We start from the raw sequence: 27758 nt of genomic DNA, 5'->3' as shown, positions 1-27758 counted from the left end.
CAGTCAGGAACTCTTAAAGTCTAGTTAAAGTTCTGAAATTTAACCAAAATAATATTTCTGATGGCCTAGATTCTAAGGAACTGCATCAGGCTTGCTTTTTTAGAACAGACATCTTTCTTGCCCCAACATTTGTTTTACATCAATTCAGATTTTGGCAGCAGCTTAAATAATAAAGAATTATTATCAAGCACTGGTGGAGAAACGAGCTTGCCTCTTTTTATTTTGCTGTTGATTGCACAGAAGTACCTCAGTACCATTGACTTTAGGAATGTCAGTCACCCCAAGACTTTCCAGAAACGATTGGTATGAAACTTGTATGTTGCTGTTCTGTTGTTGCTGGCACAATCTGAAAGATTTAGAGACTGATATTAAGATATTAGTGAAGATACATTTGATCTATTATATTTTTGAAAGTGAAAGGTCACAATATTCTAATGATATTGCACCTGTCATTGACAATTTGAGTCTAACAGTATATGATCTCTTAAGAACATTGAAGCTCGACTAACATTACATGACAGACCCACTCTACTAACTTAAAGGATTCTTTGATTTTAGTGCTCCCCTACCTAATTGTCATTGTTCATTCTTCCCACTTTCTTAGGTGCCATGGCTGACAGTAATATCAGGAAGGAATTCATTCCTTCATGTGTGCTGGTTTGCTCAATGATTCTTGCTCTGAAAATGCAAATGCACAGCCTGAATTCTATTTTATTTATGGAAGAGAGAGGTGGTCTGTGCTGACTTCTGCCATGAGTCAAACCCAATTTCAACATTCTACAGCAAGTCCTCGTCAGAGCTCCTCAAGGTCACTATGATAAAGATCTCAGTGTCTTTATAGAGTTTTGCATCTCTCATGCTGTAGCCACTGGGGAATCACTTTGCAGTAGAATTACAATAGTGTAATGAGCACACAAGACAGGTACTAGGATTTTCATAAGGACAATTGTTAGTTCATCATGCTCAACAAAGTATTTATCAAAGGAAGAGTGTTTAAATGTGTAGGAGTAGTTATTTTAAGGGAAAGGCCATAAATATTTTACTGATCAAGGGCATTTGGTTAATTTGTGCAAGGAATAGGGGAGATAGAATTTTGTGCATTGCATAGAATAGGTTGGTGCATTGGACGGGGGAGGGATTCTTCAAGAAAATCCCTCTTCTATAAATTAATGCCTAGAGCTCTGGTAGCGGACAACACTGCTAGGCATTGCACATCTGCCATTTCTGCCTCCTTGTCCCTTTCTTATTATTCCTGCTCCAGATCTTCTGTTGCACAGCTTTCCTGTTTTTACTGTGAAGGTATGCAGCACTCAGCAGAAAACCATGAATCATGGCACATAATCTAGCCTGAATTTCAAGATACCTCCAGGACTGTCAAAACAGTGGAATCTTTGTTGTAAGAGCCCTAGGTCTGCTCTGGAGGGGTTCTTGTTTTGGAATGGCTCTCATAGTGATGCATAGCATCTGTGCCCAGGTTCATGATGGGAATAATAAGCCAGATGTTGATGGGATACTCCTTGTCACTAAGCAACCATCTGACCTGCTGGTCTGTATGGAACAGAGGAAGCAATGAAAATTGAAGCAATAAGAAAGCAACATGGCTACTGCCAGTAAATTGGGCACAGATTTGTCTTATTTTCTGCCTGTTGTGTCAGCTGAGCATTTAATGAATGGAAGCCCTGCCTGTTCTAGAAAAGAAATTTTTCACGGCTGGGAGCCTGTAGGGCTATGTGGATGCCAGGTATTACTTGCTCCTTTGCAAATTTTAGCTATTTTGGAAAAACCCAAAACTCTTTCTTGTAGCCTGACAACCTCCATAGGGAAAGTAAAGAATTGTTAACTTCTCAAATACTTTATTGAGATACGCACAGCAAACTGACTAATGTTGCTGATGTCCCCTGATGGAGTCTTGAATGTTCCAGTTACAATGTTTCAGAGCCACAGTTGTCTTCAGTGACATAGGAAGTATTTGTGTGTCAGGTTCTTGGCTTCAATTCTTGCTGCAGCATAACTCAGCAACTGCTCCCCTGCTTAAGCAAAGATACCTTACACACATAACCTCTGTCAGGATATGATATTAGAGTCTGTTTCTAAAGATCTGCACACTTAATGCCTCCTGAATACTCCCCTCCTTTGTCCTCTCCTGCCAGCCTTTTCACCTCAAAGCTGCTTTTCTTTCAGCTACACTTTCCCTTCTCATCTGACTGTCTCAAAGGTAACTAAGCAATAGTTGCAAAATAATGCTGAAACCAATGATGAGAAAACTGCAGTACTTCACAGAATTACTCTCTAAGACTATTGGACCAACAGAAATAGCCAAGAAATACAAATAACTTATCTCTAAAGCCCATAAAGCCTAACCAGAGGCTTAAATTAATGCAGCTGAAAGTCCCTTTAAACATTCTTTGTCAAGCCTCGTTCCTGACTCCGAGTACCATGTTTTGTTGGAACAATTGAAATTGGCATTCCTAGTCACTAATTACTCCAAAAAGGTTCTGATTCAAGTTCAGGGCCCTGACTAACACACTTTATTGAAGCTAGCATTTATTTATGGTGGCCACCAGGAATGCCTAACAAGGGGTGGAATGGCTTTAATCAAAGTCACAATTGACAGTCATCTGTAATAATTGTTTGGACAAATACCTTTGTACATGTGGCTTGCCATACTCATGTGACCTCTGATGTTGTTACATGTAAATAAAGGTTTTAGGGCAATAGCCACTTTACACATTACGTGGAACATGGTGTTAGAAGTGACTGGCTGGGATTGAATGGATTTTGATTGCTGTGAGAGAGCCAGCAGATATAAAAACAGCAGAGAATAATTAAAATGTTGGTCTGCATCTTTGTAAAGGACATTGACAGCTGGGTGAGTCATTATCATTCTGGATGTTCCAGTATCTGCTCCTCTGGAGATGAAGGGAGATTTCAGAGGGAATCGGCACGTCTTCCAGTCTCAATGGCAGAATTATGAGATTGCCATAGAGTTGAAAAAGAAACCTGAACAAATCAGAGTAGCAACTCTGGTATCAGTATTGAGGAAGGATGCTTCAAGCTGTATTGCACTCTAAACCTCACTGAGGAGCAGAAAAGCCAGACCAGTGAAATTTTGAAGGCTTTGAAGATCCATTTTGAATCCTCTATTAATGTTATTTATGAACACTGTGTCTTTAACACTAGAGATCAGAAAGAAAGGGAGAATATTGAGTATATGATTGTACTGAGAGGTCTAGCTGAATCTTGAGAGTTTGGGCAACTGAAATACTATCTCATCAGAGATAGGATTGTCCAAGCGACAAGAGATCCTTCTGTGAGAGCACATCTGCTGTGAGAAGAGAAACTTATTCGCAAGAAGGCTATTGGCATGTGCAGAAACTCTAAGGTGGCTAAACATCAACTGAAGAGTATTGATGGGAGAGTTGACGAGGTTTTGCATTAAGCTATTAGGCAGTCCAAGCCTTCTTAGCACGAGTCAATGATTAAAAGGAAGGACAACTTAAATAAAGTCCAGCAGAAAGATTAAGGCCTAAGTACTGCATGTAAATATGTGGAGAACACCATAGGAAGGAAAAGGAAGTATGTCCAGCATGCGGAAAACAGTGCTGAAATTGCAAGGAGCTGAACCACTTTGCACTCAAGTATTTTGCTGGGAAGAAGAAAAGCAAGCCGATAAGGATGGTTGCTGGAGAGAGGTCAATCGATGATTCTGATGAATCACTCTACATCCTAGAACAGGTTGGTGTCATCAAGCCATGAGGTAAAAAATTGTTTGTGACTGTTGGAATGATGACTGCAGAAGGAGAGCATCAAGTGAATATGAAGTGTCAGATAGACATTGGTGCTATGTGCAACATCATGAGCCTCGTAGACTTGTGTGACCCAAAATGAAGCCATCAAAGGTAAAGTTAAGGCTCTATGACAGAGTGATGTGCACCCCATGAGGACAAACAAAGCTGAGAGTTCAATGCAACAGGAAGAAAGAAGATCTGAAGTTCCAGATACTGGACACTAAGCAAAATCTCCTCAGCTTAGCTGAAACTTGTCAAAAGCTTGGACTGATAACCCTCCACATACCAAGAGAGATTTGTAATGTTTTGCATAACACCAAGCCATTGACTGCTGAACAGATCCTGACAGTTTACAAAGGTGTTCTCATAGGCTTTGGATGTCTTCCTAGTGAATATCATCCCAAAGTCAATGCGAATGTGAGACCAACTCAACATCCTCCGAGGAAAGTTCCAGCTGCCCTCATAACCGGACTGAAATAAAAAATAGAGGAGCTTAAACAGATGGGGAGTAATCAAGAAAGGGAGAATTTCTACAAACTAGATTCGCAGCATGGTAGCAGTGAAAAAACATGGAAAGCTGAGAGCATGTATAGATCCAAAAAATCTAAATAAAGCTTTGATGAGATCTCACTACCCCATGCCAACCAATGAAGAAATTCTGCCACAATTTACGAATGCAAAAGTCTTTACTAGCCTAGATGCTGATGATGGATATTGCAATTGAAGTTTTTATACTTTCATGGGATGCGGGTGTTGCTGGCATGGTCAGCATTTGTTGCTGCAGTGCATCTTGTATATCGTACACTCTGCTGCCACTGTATGTCCATGATGGAAGGAATTAATATTTAAGTTGGTGGATGGGGTGCCAATTAAGTGGGTTGCTTTGTCCTGGATGAAAGCAGCAGTATTCTGACTACATTCTGGACACCATTTGGGATGTGCAGGTGGTTGTGCGTGATGTTTGGCATTTCTACTGCTCCAGTAGTGTACCAACGCAGGCAGCATGAGATAGTCAATGATCTATCAGGAGTGGAAGCAATCGTGGATGATCTGCTAGTCTATGGATGTAAAGACAGGATGGAAGAAGCCTTTGCAGACCATGATCAGAATCTAGTGAGACTGCTTGAGAGAGCTCACTAGATGAACCTAAAGCTGAATGAGAAAAAAATGTAATTACAGATGATGGAGATCAATTACATAGGTCATACATTCACCCTCATCCTGATAAGGTGCGAGCTATAGAAGAGATGCAGCAACCAACAGGTGTGAAGGAATTCAATGATTCATAGGATTTGTGAACTACCTGGCCAAGATTTTGGACAATTGGTCGTCAAGAGTGTGAACATCTATTCAAGCTCACTGCAAAGAATGTTCAGTCCCTTGGAGAACAGAACAAGAAGCATCTTTCACTCCTATCAAACAACTAGTGACATCACTGCCAGTGCTGAGGTACTATGATGTTGGCAACAAAAAAACTCTGCAGTGTGATGCCTGCAACACATGTCCTGGAGCTACTCTCATGCAGCAAGGACAACCAGTTGCATTTGCATCCAGAGTGTTAATGCAAACTGAATGACGCTACGCACAGATCGAGAAAGAGTGCTTGGCTGTTGACTTTGCTTGTGAGCATTTCTACCAGGACAGGGTGCCTATTTGGGAGACGGAAAGTGATGGTAAAGTCTGACCACGAGCCACTTTAAAGCATCTTTTTCAAACTGCTTCTAACTGCTCCAAAGCGTTTGCAAAGTAAGTTACTTCATTTACAGATATATCGCTTGGAAGTGACATACAAGCAAGGGAAGCAGACATATTTTGCTGACGTGCTGTTGAGATCTCCACATAAAAGGACCTGAAGGTGAAATCCGCTTCCATCTGCGATTGGCTCCAGACCTTAATTTCACGCTAGCTGACCAACTAACTGCCGGCCAGCAGGAAACGCACACGGAGACACGTTCAGCGTTGCTGATGGGGCTGGGAAGAGGGCGGGTGCCAGGACCAATGACGGTGTGGATGTGCAGTTTAAAAGTTGCTAGGGAGCTCACTGAAGGCTGGCAGTAGGTATTCAGGAGCCTCAAGAAGCTGCATTGACATTTTGTGGGTTTCATTGCATCAGGAAGACATTCTGGTATTACTGTCAACATTATGGCATCTGGACCTGTAGCCCATGCCAGGCTGATGGAAATGCCCGTAACCAGGGTGGTGGAGTGCCAAAGCTATTTTAACTCTGGCGGAGGAGGAAGCTCTGGAGATAGCATGCTAGCGTGGAGCCAGGTCCACTGGTTGTCGTTGCAGTGAGGCAGGGGTCTCGGAGGAGGATAAGAGTCCAGATGACAGTGGAGAGATTGGGGTATGGTACGAGAGGTGTAGGACAATGGCTGTTAGACTGAGATGGGTAAACCAATGGCCCCATTACTCATCTATTCAGAATGCCCCTCTGAGGTATATGTCCATTGTGAGAAGCAACCAGAGTGCATGCACTGTGACTTTATAGTGACATTCCCTCTTTCTCTCTCAGATGCCCCATTCTCATACCACCACAGAGAGCCCGAGTACCCTCCCTTGACTCTCAAGGAGCAGGTGTCAGGTGCACCGCGTCACATCCTACCCTGCAATAAGCACCAGTGCAGATACGGGCACATTGGTGGGCATAAGCATCTCATATCAGATGGTAGTACAGTGGTGAAGGCACACCACATTCGCCTGAGGAGCTGGCAGAAGCAGAGAGTCCATAAGGTGCCGGCAGTCGGAGGATTTCTGGAGACCATGATGATGCTGAGTCCATGGCAGATGATGAGCATCTGGAGTCGTCTATCAGGCAGCATGCGCTGGATGTCCAGCGGGATATGTAGGGAGATCTGGCAGAGATCCACGACGATCTGCATGCCATGATCTGTCTTGGAGGAGTCCATGTGGAGTATGAGCCCTGCGTTCACCCAGGGCTCTGAATGCACAGCCTCTTCCATAGAGAGAGAGGCGACTCTCATGGAGATGCAGCTCTAGGAACTCAATCTGGGGTTGCTGGGGTTGTGTTGAGTCCTGCAAGCCCACACACTAGGCAGGTCACTGCCAGTGTAAGAAATGGATGAGGCACCTAGTCACTCTGCTAGCTGCCTATCCATCAATGGTGAGCAGGGAAGTTCAAACCAACCTCATGATGGTGGATGACCTGCAGCTTGCATCTACAATCTGCTCTGAGGGCGATGTGGATGTTGGCAGCAGCTCCTCTGCCCCTCTGCCAGTGACCATTGCATCTGATGTCAGCACTACGACTGAGAGCGCCCAGCCAAGGCCGCCAATGTCATCAAGGCTGAAAGGGTATCAGAGTCAGTAGGCCTCCTCCAATCCAGTTGTCAGCGAAGGTGGCGGGGGGGCACCAAGATGTAGCACTTACCAAACGGAAGTTTAAGTCACCATGATCACAAAAGGGGTTATCATGGGTGGCTTATGTTTCGTTGGCACATGTGCACTGGTTAATTTGTATATTTGGCTTCATTATAAAAATGTCTCATTATGTGCAATGGCACGAGTGTGCTTTATGCTTTCGTAGGGAATAGGCCTGGGAGTCATGTGTGACACAGAGGAACAGCTACAAACTTTATTTCAGAGCTCAGACCTTGACTTGAGGGTGACAGGATTGCCTCATCAGGAAAGATCATTAAGGTGGCGTACCCTTTGCCGTCAGCTTGACTCCTTGATTTGGATGCCTAGCTAAAAGTCCTCTTAATCAAGGACTTCCTGGTCTCCCTGCCTCCCATAAGGATCCTCACATCAGGATCTTGCTCATCACCCTAGGGCTCCTCCTCAGACCCAGCACTTGAGTCATCCTCTGCGGCCTGTCCAGCAGGGTCGCTGTCTTCATCTTCCATCCTCTTGACAGAGCCAGCTTGTGCAGTGCGCAGCAGACAACAATAAGGGAAACGCACTCAGGACGGTATTGAAGTGCCTGAGCAGTCCAGGCAGTGGAACCTCATCTTGAGTAGGCCTATGGTCCCCTCGATTACTACCCTTGTGGTGGCATGACTGCGATTATAGCTTCCTCAGCTACTGTCCTTAGGTGTTTCAGCAGGGTTATGAGCTACCTTTTCAGCGGAAACCCTTTGTCCCCCAGGAGCCTACCATCCAAGCTAGCTGGAGCAATGAAAAGCCTTGGCACCTGGGAGTGACAGAGGATGTAGGCATCATGACAGCTTCCAGGATACCTGGCTCAAGCCTGCAAAATCTGACTGTTGTGGTCACATACAATCTGCATGTTAAGGGAGTGGAAGCCCTTTCTATTGATGAAGGTACCTGACTCCCCCCGCTGGCATCTTTATGGGCACATGCATACAGTTGATGGCTCCCTGGATGTGGGGAACTCCTACAATTGCAGCGAAACCTCTGGCTCGCTCAGCCTGGCTGGCCTCGTCAGCCAGGAAGTGAATGAAGGTGCTGACCCTTCTGAACGGAGCGTCAATGACAAGCTTGATGCAGCTGTTGGGAGCCGATTGCAACACACCACACAGATCTCCCACTGACCCCTGGAATGAATTTGAGGTGTAAAAGTTCAGGGCCATTGTAACCTTAAGAGCCACTGGCATAGGGTTGTCATCCTATACAATTGGAGGTGATCTCTGGACCAATCATCTTGAATATGGAGTTGACAGTCTGCCTGGAGAGGCGAAGCTTTCTTCGGCACTGAACCTCAGACATGTCCAGGTAGCAGCAGCGCTGCCTGTAGACTCTAGCTGCTGGATGATGACGCCTTCCCCAAACTCTTCTGCCTTGCACTTCCTACTGGCCCTACATCCCTTGTGGCTGCGCCTCCTGATCTACGGGTCCCACTCTGGGATGCTGCCTGTGGGCAACAGGCCTCCTCTCCCTTCAGGCCCTCTCCTCCTCTTTTGAGGAGGTCCCTCCAGCAGATTAGACAATCCCCATTTTTAAAAAATAAATGATTGCACAGTATTATGCACTCAAGAGGCCTCTGCAAATACTGAGAAATCAAAGAGCTCCCCGAAGACCAATAAAAATGAGAGAAACTATCTGTAAACCAACTCCAAATAACTCACATCAAAACTCCTACCTACTCACCTTGCCAAGAACCTGTGGGCCTTTTATCCTACCGTGGATACAGAAATCATGAAAAACATGAAGGCCACCTGGCTGAGTGGCTCGCGCGCCAACCATAAAAGCACACAGGCCACTCAAAATCAGGGATAATTGCTGTGTAAATGGCTTTAATTGTCCCTTTAATTATTGGCGAGCACAGTTCCAACTTACATGTGTGCCCGCCAACTGAAATATCATGAGGCGAGGCGATGACGAAGGATCAGGACCACCATGCGCAGTCCTGCGTGTGCAATGTTGTGTAGGGACAGACAAAATTGGAACAGGCTAGAAAGAACAAACTGTTATTGTTCATGCTTCATAATTTTCTATATGAATTAAATATGTGGAGTAAGTTGCAAATAATAGTGCATGCAATTTTTTCTTCTTTATGAAAAAGGGAATGTTTGAATAATTACCTTTGTACACTATGGCTTGCCATACTCATATCATTATATGTAAATAAAGGTGTCATTATATGTAAATAAAGGTTTTAGGGCAGTAGTCATTTTACACACCACATTGAACAATTATGGTGCACTCTCCCTCATTTTTCTTCCTAACTCCCTGCAACCATCTCTTTGACATGGTTGACTGAACAATCCTCCAATACCTCCTTTGTTCTCCAGCTTAGTGAGACTTGCTATCCCCTCTTCTTCCACATCTTCACATTACTCCTAAGTGACACTCACCCCAAAGTCACAGAGTTGGGTTCCACATGTATACTAGCACCACTAAATGCTTTCCCTCCATTACCTCTTCCAACTGCTTCTGTGTTGTGGACCTAAAAAGCTCAACATGCAACATGGACTGATCCTAGGAATTATCTGTTCTGCACAATTCAGTACTGCACGTCAGAAGAGATTTGCATGTAAACCATTGGAGAATGCTTGAGAACACATTCCAAAATATTATTGGTTACAAAAATCAGTAATACACTTGCCAAAAAGGTCTGATGATTAGTATCACAGTTACTTACTTCTCAAAATGCTGATCAGAAATGGATAAACAGTAGGTTTCTAAGATCTTTCGCAATTCAGGAAGGCAAATTGTGCCAGTTCTTTCAGGATCACTCTTCATAAAAGCCTTTTGAATATCATTCCAATTTTGTTTAAGTTTGTCACGAAGAATATCTTCTACCTGGTTGAAATGTTGAGCAGGAAAAAAAATCAATGTAAATGTACGGAGACATAAGTTCAGTAGTGCTGTTAGACAAAAGTATATCATCATATGCCACCATCCTCTTGAACACCATATTTATGATGTCTGAATTAATGTTAGAAGAAATGTTGACACTGAGCACTTCAGCGACCGTTTTATCGTTGCTGCCTACATCCTAATTCATTCCACAGGAAATTCACAAAGAAGCTTGAACAAGCCACCTGAAGAAGCAGAAAGACCATGGCTTAATATTTCATCCTTCAATTATGCAAAACTCGCTCAATACCACACTGATGATTGAACCAAGATTATTTGATTAAGTCCTGGAGGAGACCTCAAAGCCACAACCTACTAACTAGGGAGCAAAGTGACACTTGCACTGATCCTGGATTCATGACCTGTATATTGCTGTGTTCTACTGCTCTCAAATCATTAGCTGCTTGTAAAATAATAAGATGCAGATATAGGATTTATAATAACTTTAATTTAGGTTTATTGTGCAGACAATTACAGTACAGAATGTGGGGAAGGAGCAGGGGAGGGAGCAGGAAACTGGATTGCTCTTTGAAAGGGTCCTCGGAGATTCAGTGGGCTGGATAGACTCCTTTTGTGCTCTACTATTTTTAATTCTATGGAAAATGTACTGATACAGAATAAATTGGAGAACAAGTTGATTAAGATCATGAAGAATCTGGACCAGGTAGAGAGAGAGAAATTGTTCCCATTGGTGGAAGGGTTGAGAGCAAAAGGGCACTGACTTAAGGTGATTGGCAAAAAACCAATGGTGACAGGAGGAAGAACTTTTTTAAGCAGCAAGTTGTTAGGATCTGAAATGCAATGCTTGAGAGGCAGATTCAATTGGGATTTTCATAAGGGGAATTCAATAAGCACCTGAAGAGAAACAATTTGCAGAGCTACGGGAAAAAGGCAGGAGAGTGGGATTATCTGAGTTTCTCTTGCAGACAGCTGACACGGCCACAATGGGCCAAATGATTTCCTTCTGTGCCGTAACCATTCTATGATTCTATAAATCCCAAACAATTTCAGTTGCACCTACTTGCGTTAATACATCATCTTTAATGTAAAAAAAAATTCCAAAGTGTTTCACAGCACTGCGGGTGTACCTACACAATATGGACTGCAGCTGTTCAAGAAGGCAGCTCACCACCACCTTCTCAAGGGCAATTACGGATGGGCAATAAATGCTGGTCTAGCCAGCGATGCCCAGATCCCATGAATGAATTTTTAAAAAGTCAAAAAAGATGCTTTTAGGTGGAATTACTAAAAGCTTGATCAGATGTAAGTGTTAAGGAGGGTCTTAAAGGAGGAGAGAGGGATTAGGGAGGGAATTCCAGTTAGTGGGTCTAGATGGCTAGAGGAATGCCCACCAATGGTGCAGCAAAAAAAGAGTGAGGGATGCACAAGAGGCCAGAGTCAGAGGAACATAGAGTTCTCAGGGGGAGGTTGTGGGGCTGGAGGAGGTTACAGAGATGTGGAGATGCAAGATCATAAAGATGTTCAAACACAAGGATGAAACACTGCTTTAGCAGGAGCATGAACATGATTGAAGAGATTCAAACATGGAGGTGTTCCATGACAGCATTCAGGTGCTGGACCTCTCCACAGCAGCTCCAAAACCTTGCAGCACATTTTCTTCGGACATAAGAGCTCCATGGAGATAATCATGCAAAAATCCTACTTTTAGAAAGAGAATTCTACAGTGATGTTGCACGACCAGTCATACAAGAAGGCAGCTCACCACCACCTTCTCAGGGGCAATTACAGATCACAGATCACAGAATCACACAGTGCAGAAGAGGCCCTTTGGCCCATCGAGTCTGCACCGACACGTGAGAAACACCTGACCTAGCTACCTAATCCCATTTACCAGCACTTGGCCCTTAGCCTTGAATGTTATGACGTGCCAAGTGCTCATCCAGGTACTTTTTAAAGGATGAGGCAACCCACCGCCACCATCCTCCCAGGCAGCGCATTCCAGACCGTCACCACCCTCTGGGTTTTCCTCACATCCCCCCTGAACCTCCTGCCCCTCACCTTGAACTTATGTCCCCTCGTGACTGATCGGTGTCAACTTCTGTGTGATTACGCTACTGTGAAATGACATGGGTTGTTTTACTGCGTCAAAGGTGCTGTACAAATGCAAGCTGTTGTTGCTCTAGTCAGGCCTTGAGTACTGCATCCATTTCTAGTCACCAACAATTGAGCAACGCTCAATCACTAGAGAGAGCAGAGGGAAGAGGCACAGGGATGAATTGCACTGTCCAGGATATGAGCTGTGAGGAAGGACTGAACAGACCTAGGTTTTAGAGCCCAGTAAAGCAGAGGTTCTGGGAAAACCCTTGAGGAAATTCCTGCGAATGAGCAGCGATGCTTCACGGGGTTTCTCATAGTATGGATCGGGGTTGCCAACAGCTCCAGGATTGTGCTGGGGTCTGCAGGAATTAAAGATGAATCTCCCAGGCCTGACTGCAAGCAAAACCTGTTGCTGATGATTCCGGGTGGGTAATAAATGCTGGCCTAGCCAGCAACACCCAGATCCCATCAATGAATAAATAACAAAAAAAACTACTAGAACCACGAATGCCTAGAGTTGCTATTCTGTGCAAACACTTACACCTTTCTCATTCATGCTTTGCTTAGCATTTTATTTACTTCTACATCAGAGCTTTGCCTCTCTAACATGTTGACCTCTGAGCTGGTGCCTGCTTTGAATTGTAGTGATGCAGCTGTCCTGTGCAAGATAACTGAGGAGGTTCAGGTTTAAGTTCTGACTCATTCTGCACTTCTGTGAAAACAGTGGTTGTTGTTTCACAGCAAAATTACTTGGCACAAATTTGCAGTTTCACTCCAACAGTCCATTACATTTGTTACTGATTATGTGACAGAACATATAATTTTTACACCAAGGCTTTGTTGATTGAGGGGTAAATATTGTCAGAAGCCCAGGGATAACTCCACTGCTCTTCATCAAAATGATGCTATGGGATCTTTTACATCTGCCTGAGAGGTTTAATATCTCCAAAAGACAACACCTCCGACAGTGCCACGCTCCCTCAATTGTACTCAAAGTGCCTGGCATGGGAATTGAAACCGCAACCTTCTGACTCAGTTCAAGATTACTATTAGCAGAGCCACAGCTGACACATAAGGAACACTGATGTTGAGGCCCACAAGCATAACTTGTGAAAACAAAATAGCATAGAATGTTTGACAGAAATAAGCAGATAACATTAACTTACAGTCTTCCACACTGCTTCCTCAGGCGTATCCTTTTTGACTGTCGTAGATCCATTTAAACAATTTTGACTCTTCTAGTCAGGAAAACAGAAAATATAGTTGCTGTATCAAACCACACATAGATTTTATGGCGTGTTTACAGAACAGCATTTTGAGGCAAATTAGGGATTATGGTTGAGAAGGAGGAAAGAAAAAAAGAAAAAAAAAAGAAAGGAAAAAAGTAAAAAAAGAAAGAATCTGCTGATTAGCGGTATGGACTCAGATTGGCAAATGCTATGCCTCAATGATCTGTTCTGGGGACTCAGTATTTATTAATAAGTTGGTTAAAGGAATACTGAGCTATACATGCAAGTTTATAGATGGCACTAAAATAGATGGCAAAGTAATTAGTGCAGATGGAATTAGGAAGTTGCAAAAAGATATTGCCAGGTGAATTAATTGTTCACAACTATGGCTAATGGAGTTTATTATGGGTAAATGAGAGGTCATCCACTTTGGACCTAAGAAAGATAAATTAGAGTATTTTCCAATGGTGAGAAACTAGGGATTGTAGAGGCACAAAGAGATTTGAGAGCCCAAGTATACAAATCATTAAAAATTAGTTGACAGGCACAAAAACACTCAAAAAGGCTATTGGAATGTTAGCCTTTGTCTCAAGGTGGCTGGATTACAAAGTGGAGGAAATTATGTTTTAGTTGTATAGAACCTCAATCACATCTCATCTGTAATACTGTTTATTTTTGGGTACTGCACCTCAGGAAGGATATATCAGCTTTGGAAGGGTGTAGTGCAAATTCACCAAGAATAATACTGGGGCTTAGAGGGTTAAATTAAGAAGACTGATCGTATAAACCTGGCATATGTTCCCTTGAGTATAGAAGATTGAGGGTGATCGGTAATATTTCCATGAGGACCAGCAGTTTGAAGTACATTATAAATGACTGGACCATCATGCTTCAGATATTGCTTTGAATTACTTAAGGTTTGCTCTGTTTAGAAGATTAACCCAAAACCCTCAAATGTAGTACAGTCATTGCTTATTCCCTGTGTTTGACTTTGGAGTGAGTTACTATTTTAATAGCCCAACATTTGCAGAGTTTTTAATGGAAAATTTTCAGCGGTTCATGTTATTTTCCCTCAGAATCTGACTGCAACTTCAGGATTAGCAGAAGCACAGAATAACATGGAAATCCTGAAGTTGTGATCTGTCATTCATTGTTCCGCTACAGGCATGCTGCCAGTCAGTGAAATAAATTGATCTAGTGAGAACTTGTCCCTTTTTGGCTTTCAAATCGATGTTAGAAATCCCATAAAAAAGTTAAGCTTTGTTCAAGGAGGTATAACTTTTAACAGAGATCTGAGTGACAAATACTGCTGAACAAGTGATCTGGTCCTAATAAAACAATTTTATATTGTGGATGTTAAGTGCCTGCATTAAAATTAATTTCTAGATTTTTTTTAAACTGGATTTTTTTTTCGTGCTTGTTCATGATGTTGCAGCTTCTGCCTTAATCATCTGTGTATGCCCCGGCTTTATTTTGTTCTTTGCAAAATTTTTAAAGAGCGATTTGATAAGATGCTTTTCATTTCCTGGTTGGCTGTCTATGAGAATTCTTTAAGGTGATTGGCTGTTTGGACAACTTGATGACATCACTGTAGCTCGATAATGGGAATTCCCATTAAACAATGCTACAATCAATTGCATGTCGAGAGAGATAAAGTTCTTTCCACAGAGATTACTAGATATCCCAGCACAGCTTTCTTCGAGGTCAGCGGCAAGTGCTCTTGCTTTGCTGCTGACTGCAAAATTTGGGCCATTGTTTCATTGCTTGTGGTGTAATATGCCCTGCAGCATTCTTGGCTTGGGGCAGGCATGATGAATATTTCTGCAAATTAGAAATGAAGCAAGAGATCTTTGAAACCTCCTCAAATTAGCTTCTATTGTAATCCCCCATTCTCACTGGCATATCCACCAAAAAACTTTATACAGTTCAACCACCGCTTTCCACAAGTCAGCGATAAGCATCTACTGCCCTCCCCCTGTTCTCCACACATTATTGTCCATTTAGTTCAAGGTAAAAGAATGGTATGTTTACTATACCTTTCCTTCATCAGCTTCAATCAAATCCAAGATCTGATTATAGTAGACAATGCCACTGTGCTCTGGATCCAGCAACATCATAAGATCCTTGATCTGTTTATCAGTTAGTCGTAAAGGGACACTCTGCAGAATTCGACGCAGTTCTTGTCTAGTGATTACGCCTTTAAGGTCCTGAGGTAAAACATACATTTTCTTTACTGCAAATGCACTGAGCATTAAACAATAGTTTGAGATAAGCAACAATGCCAATCTCCAAGATCCAGATTCCTTACATAATACACACTAAAGTACACCCCTAAAATAAGTTCAGATTTTCTGTTAGAAGATATAATTGTAATTCTGAAAACATTGAAATTTATTCTGATTCCAGATAGCAATGGTCATTAAGTGCAAGCAAACAACACTAACTTACATCATCATATATTATGAATACCTCCTTTAGTGCAGAGCATCTCTCCTGGAAATATTTTTGCAGTTTCTGGAGAATGTCTCTCCTCTTGCTGTTCTCAATTAATCTTCCAACAGGATCCGCACTATGATGGGATAAATGACAGTGTTTGAATAGATATAAATTTATGTTGAAGATTAAAGCTTGACCCAGTTGCACTTTTGCCCGAGTCAGGGATTATGAACTCAAGCCCTACTTCAGGACAACAGAATATAATTCAGATGGACAATCGAGCAATATAAAAGACTGCTGTATTATTGAATATTTTGCCTTTCAGGTGAGACATTTAACCCATCTTAAGTTTCTGGTGGTTTAGGTGAGCATTAAAGTTGCAATACCTCACCAACATTCTTTCCAAAAACAAATTCAGAAAACACTGGGAGGAATCTTAACAGATCTGCACACAGCAGGCAGGATGATAACGGTTTGGGAACCCCTATGTTCTGTGAGCAGCTCTTTTAATTCAGCTATGGCATTAACAATCAATTTCCAGATTGGTAATTTAACCCCCTTGAGATAGAGCCATTAACCATTTTGATTGTTTTTTTTCACCAGTCTACTAACTTTAAACATTTGTGTATTTGGACTCCCAAATCTTTTTGCTCCTCTAGAGTGCATACTTTCTCATCATTAGAAAATACTCCGATTTAACTTTCTTAAGTCCAAAATGATGACCTCATACTTGCCCACATTAAACTTGATTGGCATTGTTTTGCCCAATTTTTTTCTATCTGTTTTTGTCTTTTTGAAACTTCCCGATCCCATTTGCACTATTTAGCATCCCTCCTAATTTAGTGCCATCTGCAAACTTGAACACATAACTCACTATTCCTTTACCAAGTCATTAATAAATATGGGGATAAATTGAGGCCCCAGAACAGATCACTTGGGAACACCATTTGCCAACCTGAATACATACCACTCTCGGAGTCCTACTTTCCAACCAATTTCCAATCCAGATTGAAAAACTACCTCCAATTCTTTGCACTTTAATTTTTGCCAGTATTCTTTTGTGTGGAACCTTATCAAATGTTTTCCAGAAGTCCATATAGATAACATTCGTAGCCACTCCTTTGTTTTCATTTTGTTGCTATTCGTGTAAATTTACTGGGCACAAAATCTTGTCATGTTTGACCACATAGCACACTTTGCATTTCAAATTATTTCATTATGAAGTGCTTTGAGGCATATTTCAGAGGCTATAATTTTTTTCTCATTATCTCATGGAAGCACCTTAGATTGCAGAATTTATCTACTAACATTTTTGATAAACATCAAATAAAGATGAGTGAGCCATGCTGAAATATTGACTTTCAAATACAATCACTTTGTGGCAAAGCCACTTTGAAAACCTTGTGGTGTATAAAATCAGTTTGATCATTTTGAGGACACTCGTGTCTCATAAACACACTGGCCAGAATTTTCCCATTGGCGTGTGGTAAAATGACGCGCGGTGATGTCAGGCGGGCACCTCGAAGTCACCGTGCGCCATCGCAATATTTCGTTGGGCGGGCACGCAATGATATCCGATGCAATGATATCTTGCCTGCCCGTTGCCCGTGCGATCTTGGGTGGGCGCATAGGTGCGACGGGCAGGCAGGTAGAACACATTTGTATAAACCTCATCCATGGGCAGTGGGGTCGTGAGTGTGCTCTGTCAAATATTGTTTTTTCAAAGTTACTGATACTTGCCTGTGTGATCTGCAATACTTCAAAACGCACACCAGCTGCTTGATCTGAACTCACAACTTTCAGGTCAGCACTCTGCAGTGAGGAATCTATTTTGGGCCTTCAGGTTTCAGGAAGCCTTCCCTTAGCCTGGGAATGGGAGCTGAACTCTTCACTGGAGGCACCTCCTCTGAGGAGAAAGGGGAGGCTAGAAGGGGGAGGAGGTCAGGAGTGCACATTCAGCCTCCAGGAGAGCCACCTTCGGGAGGACAGGCGCAGACACAAGGGGTGCAGGGCCAAGAGGTAGTCCAAGGCGGAAGGGGCCACAGAAGATGCCACTATCCTACTGCCAGGGTTTACAGGCAGCGAAGCAGCTACCTCAATATGTCTGAGGTTCAGTGCCAAAGGAGGCTCCGTCTGTCAAGGGAGACAGTCAACTATATCTGTCAGAGGATTGGGCCTGAGATCTCCGCGAACTGTGTGGGTGGACACAACACGCTAGTGGCTCTGAAGGTCACAACTGCCCTCAACTTCTATACCTCTGGCCCCTTCCAGGGGTCAGTGGGTGATCTTTGTGGTGTCTCCCAATCAGCTGTCCACACTTGTGTCAAGCAAGTTACAGACGCTCTGTTCAGGCGTGCATTGACCTTCACCCTCTACCGTTGGGACCAGGCAAGCCAGACACAGCGAGCCAGAGGCTTCGCGGCCATTGCTGGCTTCCCCCGCGTCCAGCGTGCAATAGATCGTACACATGTGGCCAGCAAGGCACCAGCAGGTGAGCCCAGTGCCTTCATCAACAGAAAGGGCTTCCACGCCATGAACGTGCAGATAGTGTGTGATCACAGGATGCTGATTCTACAAGTCTGTGCAAGGTACCCAGGCAGCTCCCACAACACTTACATCCTCAGACACTCCCAGGTGCCGGGGCTCTTCAGTGCTCCAGCCCGGCTTGATGGATGACTGCTGGGTGACAAGGGCTAGCCCCTCAGAAGGTAGCTCATGACGCCTCTCTGCCATCCAAGAACAGAAGCTGAGCACTGGTACAATAGGAGCCACGCCTCCACAAGGGCTGTGGTGGACAGAGCCATTGGTCTTCTCAAGATGTGCTTCCGATGCCTGGGCTGTTCAGGGGGTGCACTCCAGTACCCCCCAGATCATGTGTCGCTGATAGTGGTTGCATGCTGCGCTCTCCACAATCTTGCACTGGAAAGGGAGGATGCTGTGGACGATTAAGATGTAGACGCAGTGGCTGAGGCTGCACACGATGAGTCCAGCAGTGAGTCCGAAGATGAGCATGCACAGGGAAATGCTGAGGGGGTAGACGCTGAGCCGGGCATGCTCCAGGGAGGCAGGGACATCCGGGAGGCTTTAATCCAATGAACCTTCAGTTAGCACATCACATATGGACCTGCAGGAAAGCCTGGACTGCAGGCTCCATACTCAATTCCTGAGTGCAAAATCTGCCTGGATAAGAACATTAATTAAGGGCCTTGTTAATAAAGCTGAATATCTCACAAATCACTCATAACGTTATTGGAAACCATCTACCTGCAGAAGAGGCACCCTCAGCCATGGTGACATGTCTGAATTTAATATTACAACCAAAGGAACTTAAGAAAACAAAATGACAAAGGTGTTAAAAATCACACCAATTCATAAAGACCTCATTGCGGGCCAACACAAAGGCGCCAGTGATAAACCCGTGATGTGTCTAAGGTGCCTTATGTTTACGTTTCGGGTGTTACATCTTGCTGGGAGTGGCATCTGAGACAGCCTGCTCACTCTGCTGTCCTGTTGGCCTCGATGACCTTGGCAGTCGTCCTCTGGCCCGTGGAGCCTGTGCTGGCCCCGCCTGGGAGGGAGCTGCCAGTGCCACAGCTGGCATCTCCCCAGTCGTCGCAGCCTCACCAGATACAACGGTCACTGGCAGAGGGGTGAAGGAGCTGCCGCCCTCATCCGGAGCACCCTGATAGGAGCCCTCAGACATGACAGGCAGCTGTTGCACTGGTGTGAGGTCGTTTCAGACCTCCCTGCTCACCGTGGATGGATGGGCACCGAGCTGGGAAACTTGGTGCCCAGACCATCTCCAACACTGGCACTGACCAGCTGAGGTCAATGCCGATGTGAGGGCTTGCTGGTCCGATTGCACCCCCAGGAAGCCCTGATTGGTCTCCTGGAAGAGCCTTTCCACGAGAGTCGCCACTCTATCCATGGAAGAGGCATGGCGCTCAGCCACCAGGCTCATTGCTTCAGCTATGGTCCACGCAGACTCCTCCACCATGGACATCAAGCCAAGCATAGTCTCATGTATCTCCCCCAGATGTTCCCGCACTCCCGGCCGCATTTTCTGCGCTTGCTGCATGGCGGACGACTCCAGAGGCACATCATCAGGCACCGACTGAGCATGTGCCTGACCCTTGCAGTCCTCTGACTGCTGGCGCCATGGGCACTCTCTGTCTCTGCCAACTCCTCCAGCGAGTGTGAAGTGCCCTCACCGCTGTTTCCCGGGACACTAGCCAATGCTCTAATTCCCACCGAGGTGCTAGTATCTGTGCTGGTGCCTGCCTGGCAGAGATGGTCTGACGCTGGTGAGTCAGTGACTTCAGGGTCCTCAGGTGTGAGAGGGGGCCCCTGCTTCCCCTCCTCGCGGCCCTGCTCCGCTGATTGCTGAAAGGAAGAACAAGGACATTGGATCAGTTAACGTGAAGCCAATGTCAATGTGCATCCCTGTCCCCCGGATCATTATGCGCTCATCCTTCCATAAGCAATGGTCAAGCCATGTTGCAAACTTCAATTATTGAACATTCAGCACTGCCATGGCTGTTGGGAGAACAATGGTGACCTCACTGCTGGGCAAACATACCTGCCCGTGGCACCCTAGCCTCACCGACACTGGTGGACCTGGGCGCATGGAGCCTCTCCAAATCTAGGGCTTCCTGTTTGAAGCGGCTGAGAATCGCCAACTGGGCTGGCCCTCCGCCAGTCCTCACCTGCTCAGCGGCATTATGTGCATTCGTCTCCTGAAAAGGAGAGAAGAGCATTGATTAGTGTTACTTGTACCTGGAATCTCTTTGCCAACAGCCCACACCAACCAGAGTGGGACATTTCAGGGCTCCAGTGCTTCCTCACCCCGCTGCTGCCGAACACAAAGATGCTAGGCCTGTCCTACCCCCCTACCCCCTTGGCCAAATACTGCCTACATCATATTAGGCACCACATGGTCTAATCTTCCATAGCAAGGAGGCGCAAGCACGTGGAGCGCAGAGGACAGCAGATCGATTGATGCCACGCCAACTTGAAACTCCTCTCCCAGCATGTTATCACCCTGACTTTGTCCTGGAGTTCCAGCACTGCACCTAGATGCAGCTCCTCCAGGTTGCCCCCAAAACAGTAATGTGGGTCTCAGTGTACCATATGCTGTGGGTGTAGAATCCATCTCTTCACCACCGTCTCAGGGTGACCTCAGCATGGGTAATATCTGCTGGCCCATGACATGCCATCAATGATTCAATGCAGTCACTACACTCAGGCTTGGGGGGGGGAGGGGGGTGCCAGGGGGGAAAGCTTACTTGCTGGGTTAAGTGACCAATGCCAACATAGTACTCACCCTTCCCGAGCACAACAGATCATTGAAGCGCTTGTGACACTGGATCCAGGTGCGTTGCACCACGTCATGGGAGCTCACGATCTCCTCCACCTCCTCCCAGGCACGTTTGGTTATGCGGGGGGCCTCCTCCCCTCATCCTGGGTTATGAGCACCTCTCGCCGTGCTGCCACCTCCTCGAGGAGGGCAGCAAGGCAATCATCAGAAAAGCAAGGGGCACAGTGCCCCCCTGCCCTACCCTCCTGCCTGGCCTGCTCACCAGCAGCGCTCTGGGGAGCTCTTCCACTGGCCATGATTCACAGCCTTTGAAAGGCTGCAGCAGCTTTTTAAAACAGGCTGCCGGGTCACCATTGGACCCGGCAGTCATTGCAGTCCCGCCGCCACCCGCCCACTCCCACTGTCCTCAGGAGCCACGATTCTCGCTGGGCAGGCCTTAATTGACCCACCCACGTAAAATGGTCCACGCCCGCCCGACAGGCAGAAAATTCTGCCCACTAAGTGTGAAATATAAAATGAATTTGGAATTAAATAAGATTGTTGAAGAATGCTTGTTAAGTTGAGAGAATTGAGGCTGGAGGATCTCTTCGTTAGTTTCATTTAAGGGGCATAAAAGCATTGAAGGCAAAAATAGCTCCAGATTTTGCTGGCCTTGGCTAAAACCAAAACATACAAAGGTTACTGTTTGCAACCAGTTGGAGAGAAGTTACGCTTCTAATAGGTACATACGAGCAAACGAATTAGCAGGAATAGGCCACTTGGACTCTCGAGCCTGCTCCATCATTCAATAAGATCATGGCTGATCTGATTGTAACCTCAACTCCACATTCCTGCCTAACCCCAATAACCTTTCATCCCCTTGCTTATCAAGAATCTATCTACCTCTGCCTTAAAAGTATTCAAAGGCTCTGTTTCCACCGCCTTTTGAGGAAGAGAGTTCCAAAGACTCATGACCCCCTGAGAGTAAATAATTTTCCTCGTCTCTATCTTAAATGGGCGGCTCCTTATTTTTAAGCAGTGACCCCTGGTTCTAGATTCCACCACAAGGGGAAACATCTTTCCAGGTCCATCCTGCCAAGGCCTCTCAGGATCTTATATATTTCAATCAAGTGGCCTCTTAATCTTCTAAACGCCAGTGGATACAAGCCTAGCCTGTCCAAACTTTCTTCATAGGGTAACCCATCCATTCCAGCTATTAGCCTAGTAAACCTTCTCTGAACTGCTTCCAACGCATTTACATATTTCCTTAAAAAAGACCAATACTGTACATAGTATGCCAGATGTGGTCTCACCAATGCCCTGTGAACTGAAGCATAACTTCTCCACTTCTGTATTAAATTCCCCTCGCAATAAATTATAACATTCTATTAGCTTTCCTAATTACGTGCTGTACTTGCATACTAACCTTTTGCGATTTATGTACTATTACACCCAGATCACTGTATCTCAGGGCTCTGCAATCTCCCACCATTTAGATAATATGCTTCTTTTTTATTCTTCCTGCCAAAATGGACAATTCACATTTTCCCACATTGTACTCCATTTGCCAGACCTTTGCCCACTCACTTAACCTATCTTTATCCCTTTGTAGCCTCCTTATGTCCTCTTCACAATTTACTTTCCTACCTATCTTTGTGTCATCAGCAAATTTTGCAACCATACCTTCGGTACTCTCTCTTCTTTAGCAGGCTTTGGAGCCATTATTGCTATTGCCCTAAACATACTCCCTCTTTCACCAAGGAATGACAGACAGGTGGAAACTCTAAGAAGAACCTTGCATGCCGTTGTGGGGAAGGGCCAACTACAGGTGCTTCTGTTGGAAGGAAACCCATGTTATGGCAGGAAGGTAGCAGTAGGCAACAGCAGCCTATTTTTCTGCTATTTCCACAGCTTTCCTAACCAGCATGTCTTTCAATTTTTTTTCTTCTTTCTCACTGCTTAGATCCATTTCCCTCCCTTCCCCTTCCTAACTAGGTATTTCTGATTTTCACTATCATATACCAATCGTATTGCACAAAACCTTTCTCTCCACATTTTCAATTTTCTTCCCAATCACCAAAAATGTCTTAAAATAACGTTCTAGCAAAATGTAAAATCAAATTCTCCGAAATAGAGTGACCTTAATTTACTACATTCCTAAAATAAAAATGAATCAATCAAAAAAATGTTTTTAAAAAATCACAAACTTACTGAAACTTCATTACATAATCCTCTGATTTTTTACAAGCAGCTGGCTTTGGAGTATCCTCAATACCAGGCACAATCTCACCCTACAAACATCTAGACAAATTTTTGTTAAGTTTGTTCAGTGTGCCAACTCTACAGGCTGGATTTTATGGCCGCAAATTTGGCAGGGCAACATCACCCCCAGCGCGAATGATAAATAGGGCGTGATGATGTCAGGTCAGCAATACAACATGATCATACCAGTCTCCGAAATTATGGAAGGTGAGTGGGCACAGAAATCAGAAGCCCACTTGTCATTTTGAAATTTCTAACTAACAAGCTATTGAGTTTGTTAACAACCCAATCATCTGCAATTTTTGTTGCCTGCTGCATATTTTGGATGTTAGGCATGAAAAAGTTTGGGAGTGTTTTACAACAGCTATGATGAGGTGGCACAAGGGCGGAAGAAAAGATTTGCCACCAGGACCATGACTGAATGTAGCAGTAGACACTGCTGGTGAAGGTGGCACCATCTGCATGTTTTTTACACTCGTACTTTTTAAGCTTTTTTGGATCTTCAATAAAAAGTAAAGACAGACTTGGGGAGCAGGGGTCCTTTAAATTTTTAGCTGTGACTGACTTCCTGCTCATGGCATAACCCCTCTGCTGCATGATATCCCAGCCTATACTTCTGACTGGGTGCAGAGCCCCCTTTATACCTCTAATTGGTCACCTTCCCGCATAGAGCCACTAATTGGTCATCTGACATTGGATTTGATGAGCTGAGATGGCAGGAGTGGGAGCAAGCGGACCATTCAGTTTCCATTCCGCCTCTCTCACCCTACTGAAAACATAAAATCCAGCCCTATAATTCCCAGAAGTCACCACAGCTTTATTTTTCCAAGGAGCTTGCCATTCTGCTCCCAGTACGAACTGGAGGCTGCCTGTCGGAATTTATTTGTCCTCCTTATTTATCCCAGCACCATAATAACCTGGGGAAATCCCAAACAAGATTACCTTGAACTGTCCCTTCTCAATTTTGCTTTTTGTAGCATGTTCTCCCTCTCATAGTTTCCCCACAGAGATAAATGATGTAGGAAATGATGAGGAAAATGTTGCAGAAAGAAATAGAAAAAGCAGTTTAAAAAAGTAAGGGCAGAAAAAGGAAACAAATAAGGAGCAGAAATGGAGTAGAGCAACATGAACATGTGCATGAATCTGTCTCTGCTGAACAAACTCCCAACATTACCAATTTCAGCAGAACCGTGGCCCAGGAAATAAAGAGAAATAGAGAAAGATGCCCTGGTTGGGGCTGTGGAAGGAGAGAGATTCTCTAGAAGGAGTGGCAAGGGAGGTGGAAACCAAGGACAGAATTTTTTGAAGCAGATGGAGGCGGGAACTGAGGCAGGCGGGCACATAATTTCATGCCGCCGGCCAACATGCCGGTTTGCCTGTACCATCTCGCCCCCAAAACATTTTTGAGAAGGCTGGGCCAGGGGGCTGAACGGCTACCCAGTCACAAGAGGCAGGTAGCCAATTGAGGTAATTAAGGGGATTTAACTGCACCAACTGGAATTTTCCCCAAACAGCAGGTGAAACATGGTCGGTTAAACAAGGGGGCCTCCAGGTGGGAGGGGAGGGAACACATTTCATCCATTAGGGGCATTGTTACACCTATCATGGTCATCGGGCCATGGCTGAGGCCGTTTGCCATCCAGCAGAAAGCTTCCATCATCATAGCCAGGCAGCTGTGGCCTTTTTTAAATTAAATTTTTTCCCTGGCCTTCAGAGAGCACCTCCATTGTGAGGTGCCCTCTTTCTCCCTCTGCAGGCCTCAGATGATGGGGCTGCTGATTTTTCATTGCTGGAGGGCCTCCTACTGGCTTTTCAGAGCCCACCTACCATCCTTAATTGGATGACAAATGCACCCTCTGGCCATTAATTAGCCTGTCCATCAAAAATTAATGTGGATTACTGCTCCCAACACATCATCGGGTGGGGACCAGCATTTGGCCCCGATGTTGGGGTCGCAACTCAAAATGGGAAATCCTGCCCAAGAAATCGACCAGTAAACATAAGTTCTAGTCCAGTGGAAAAATGGTCAGACTGTTGTCAAACACAACCAGAAATTCAAATATACTAGGTGTTAAGTGGCAATGTATGAAACACCATTGCTACAACCAATCCTATTCCCCCAAATGCCATTTTAACTGGAAGCTGGAATCTTGTTCAATAAGAGCAAGAGTGCAAATATGTTCAAAAGCATAAGGTACCTTCAAACTAAAATAGCATAGTGGAATCAAAGCTGTTAAATTGTAAGACAAGCTAGTTTTACTGACCTACTTCCTACCATCTTGAGAAGCAAGCAAATGGTTTTAACTGGCATTAGCCATTACAGGGAAAACAGCATACCACAAATCGTCAATAATCTTACTGTCCCGAAGGATAAACTTACTTGTGGTTTTGCTGCTTTGGTATTGCCCACCTATTCTCCGTTGCTGTTGATTCTGAGAGGCTGAGTAAAAATGATTTCCATGCTATTTTGCCAGTAGTTTTAATATTGAACCTGAACCAGAAGACAAAATGAATAATAATGTATGGAAATCTGGAATTAAAGCTCACTAAAATTGTTGGTTCTACAGATCATGTAAATTAGGCCCTTTAAGGATTTTACCTCACCCCCTGTGTGCAAACATATTTCATTTATTATTGAATCAGATTTTTAATAAGTAATTATTCAGGAGCGACGTGATGCAGCTGTATGTAATTGATGGGCATTGCCACTCTGGCTGCCTGTTTCTCATCCGCAGCTATGTCCAGGCCTGGTTGTCCCTGGGGAGGGAGCTTTCAGTGTCTGCCAGCATGCTCGAGGCTTTTCATGACTGGTGGGCACCAAAGTCTTCTTGAAATACCATTGCTACAACCAATCCTATTCCCCCAAATGCCATTTTAACTGGAAGCTGGAATCTTGTTCAATAAGAGCAAGAGTGCAAATATGTTCAAAAGCATAAGGTGCCTTCAAGATAAAATAACATAGTGGAATCAAAGCTGTTAAGTTGTAAGACAAGCTCGTTTTACTGACCCACTTCCTACCATCAGAACAACATTTTCATTTGGTTACGTAAACAATTAAGTTAATTTAAATTAATCAGTTTAATTTAGTTAATTATTTGTGCACCTTTAAAAGGCTTAATTCAGTAAATTGAATTATGACGAATGATATATGTCTTCTAGACTGATGGATGAAAATACATTGCCTGCTAACTGCATGCGCCATTGTGCGATCTATTAATCTAGTTTCTGGTGGGCTGTACCCAGGAACAAAATTGAGAGGCCTGTATTTAACTCAGGCCATGTGAAGCAAAACAAGCAGCAAACCCACATGGTTATGTCAGTGTGAGACAAAGATCATTTTAACACCTAGGCATTATCTGCATCCTGGAGCCTGATTGGGAGCAGGCTTTGTGAAATAGTAAGCTGTCGCCAAAGATCCAAAGGAATAGTCTCAAATATGAAGGGAGGGGGGAGCGGGGGAAGCAGATGACCTGTCATGATCAGTTGCACTATCCATGCTGCTACAATGGCGAGGATCATGTAGCAGTAACTCAAGGCAGACTACAGATTGAATTGGGGACCTTCTTAGTCTCTGTAACTCAATTATCTAGAACCCCAGTCATCTAATCCATCAGGGAAATTGATCCTTGTTGCAGCTACTCTCCAGCTCATTGACTAACACTATGTCAATATCAAAAAGTGCATTTGCCATTTTATGATTCATTCCAGCTCAGATGATTAATTTGAATAAATAAATGTTGGATGACTAATGGTTGTTGATGGTGGGCACCTTATTTTGTAAAGCAAAAATTGATGGGTAGAACAATTTAGTTTACAACAAGGTGAAAACTAAGATTGAAAATGTACACAATTCATAGAATATTAGGTCAAGTGGGATGAAAACTAATGATGTAAATGGCTAGTGTGAAGATATAGCCATCCAGAGTGTGGTCATTGAAGATATGACATTTGGACTGATTCTGCCTTCTATGTTTCCAGGTAGAACATTCTTCCCAGAACTGATGTAACTGATATCCATTAGAGATTTCAGCTTCTGGTTTGGCTTTATAGATGTCATCATTGTTCCTCAATGTTTAACAGTAATGTTATTACAAAAATACAAAATACATTAATAAATACCAAGCGCAAAAAAGCAGCTTAGAATCCTCAAACAAACATATCTGAAATTAATCAAAACACTATTTATAGCACGTTCCCTATTCTCTCACCTATCCATCAGGCCATCAAAGATTTCATTGCTCATAGGGAATACAAAATTGTTGAAAACTGATTTGAGGTCTCCCACTGAGACTAAACCACTTTTGGCCACATCAAAAGCCGAAAACGCCTGCAACAAACTGTGATAGTTGGCTCGTACCTGAGAACAAAAAAGGAGCATGCTGCTAACTCTATTTACTTTTTTTTTTA

General features: G+C 44.1%; 1 protein-coding gene across 2 annotated transcripts; it reads right to left on the bottom strand.

Annotated features, from left to right (window-relative positions):
* Positions 1 to 99: 99 nt before the first annotated feature.
* Positions 100 to 27702, bottom strand: LOC144696374 (EF-hand calcium-binding domain-containing protein 6-like). 2 transcript variants are annotated; one of them, XM_078567584.1, is made up of 7 exons: positions 27560 to 27702; positions 25732 to 25842; positions 15827 to 15926; positions 15394 to 15564; positions 13295 to 13366; positions 9853 to 10013; positions 100 to 346 (listed from the first exon to the last, which is right to left on the bottom strand). In XM_078567584.1, exons 1-7 carry the CDS (start codon positions 27592 to 27594, stop codon positions 184 to 186), a joined length of 813 nt encoding a protein of 270 aa, XP_078423710.1. In that variant the 5' UTR covers positions 27595 to 27702; the 3' UTR covers positions 100 to 183. The 2 variants fall into 2 exon arrangements, with proteins under 2 accessions (XP_078423710.1, XP_078423711.1); XM_078567585.1 differs by lacking the exon at positions 27560 to 27702 and adding an exon at positions 23301 to 23390 and having other exon boundaries at positions 25732 to 25777.
* Positions 27703 to 27758: the final 56 nt, after the last annotated feature.

This window comes from Cetorhinus maximus, chromosome 22 (genome assembly GCF_964194155.1).
Source record: "Cetorhinus maximus chromosome 22, sCetMax3.hap1.1, whole genome shotgun sequence".
NCBI classification, from domain to species: Eukaryota; Metazoa; Chordata; class Chondrichthyes; order Lamniformes; family Cetorhinidae; genus Cetorhinus; species Cetorhinus maximus.
The sequence above is the reverse complement of the archived record's forward strand: the minus strand, read 5'-3'. Positions and strand labels throughout refer to the sequence as shown.

Bases quoted from the DNA above. Each gene is read 5' to 3' on its own strand.
- LOC144696374 (XM_078567584.1), bottom strand. From the start codon at position 27,594: ATGAGCAATGAAATCTTTGATGGCCTGATGGATAG. The intron at 15,927-25,731 runs GTAAGTTTATCC...ATCCCATCATAG, and splicing joins CCAAAGCAGCAAAACCACAA to TGCGGATCCTGTTGGAAGAT. The intron at 347-9,852 runs GTAAGTAACTGT...TAAATCTTTCAG, and splicing joins TCTGATCAGCATTTTGAGAA to ATTGTGCCAGCAACAACAGA.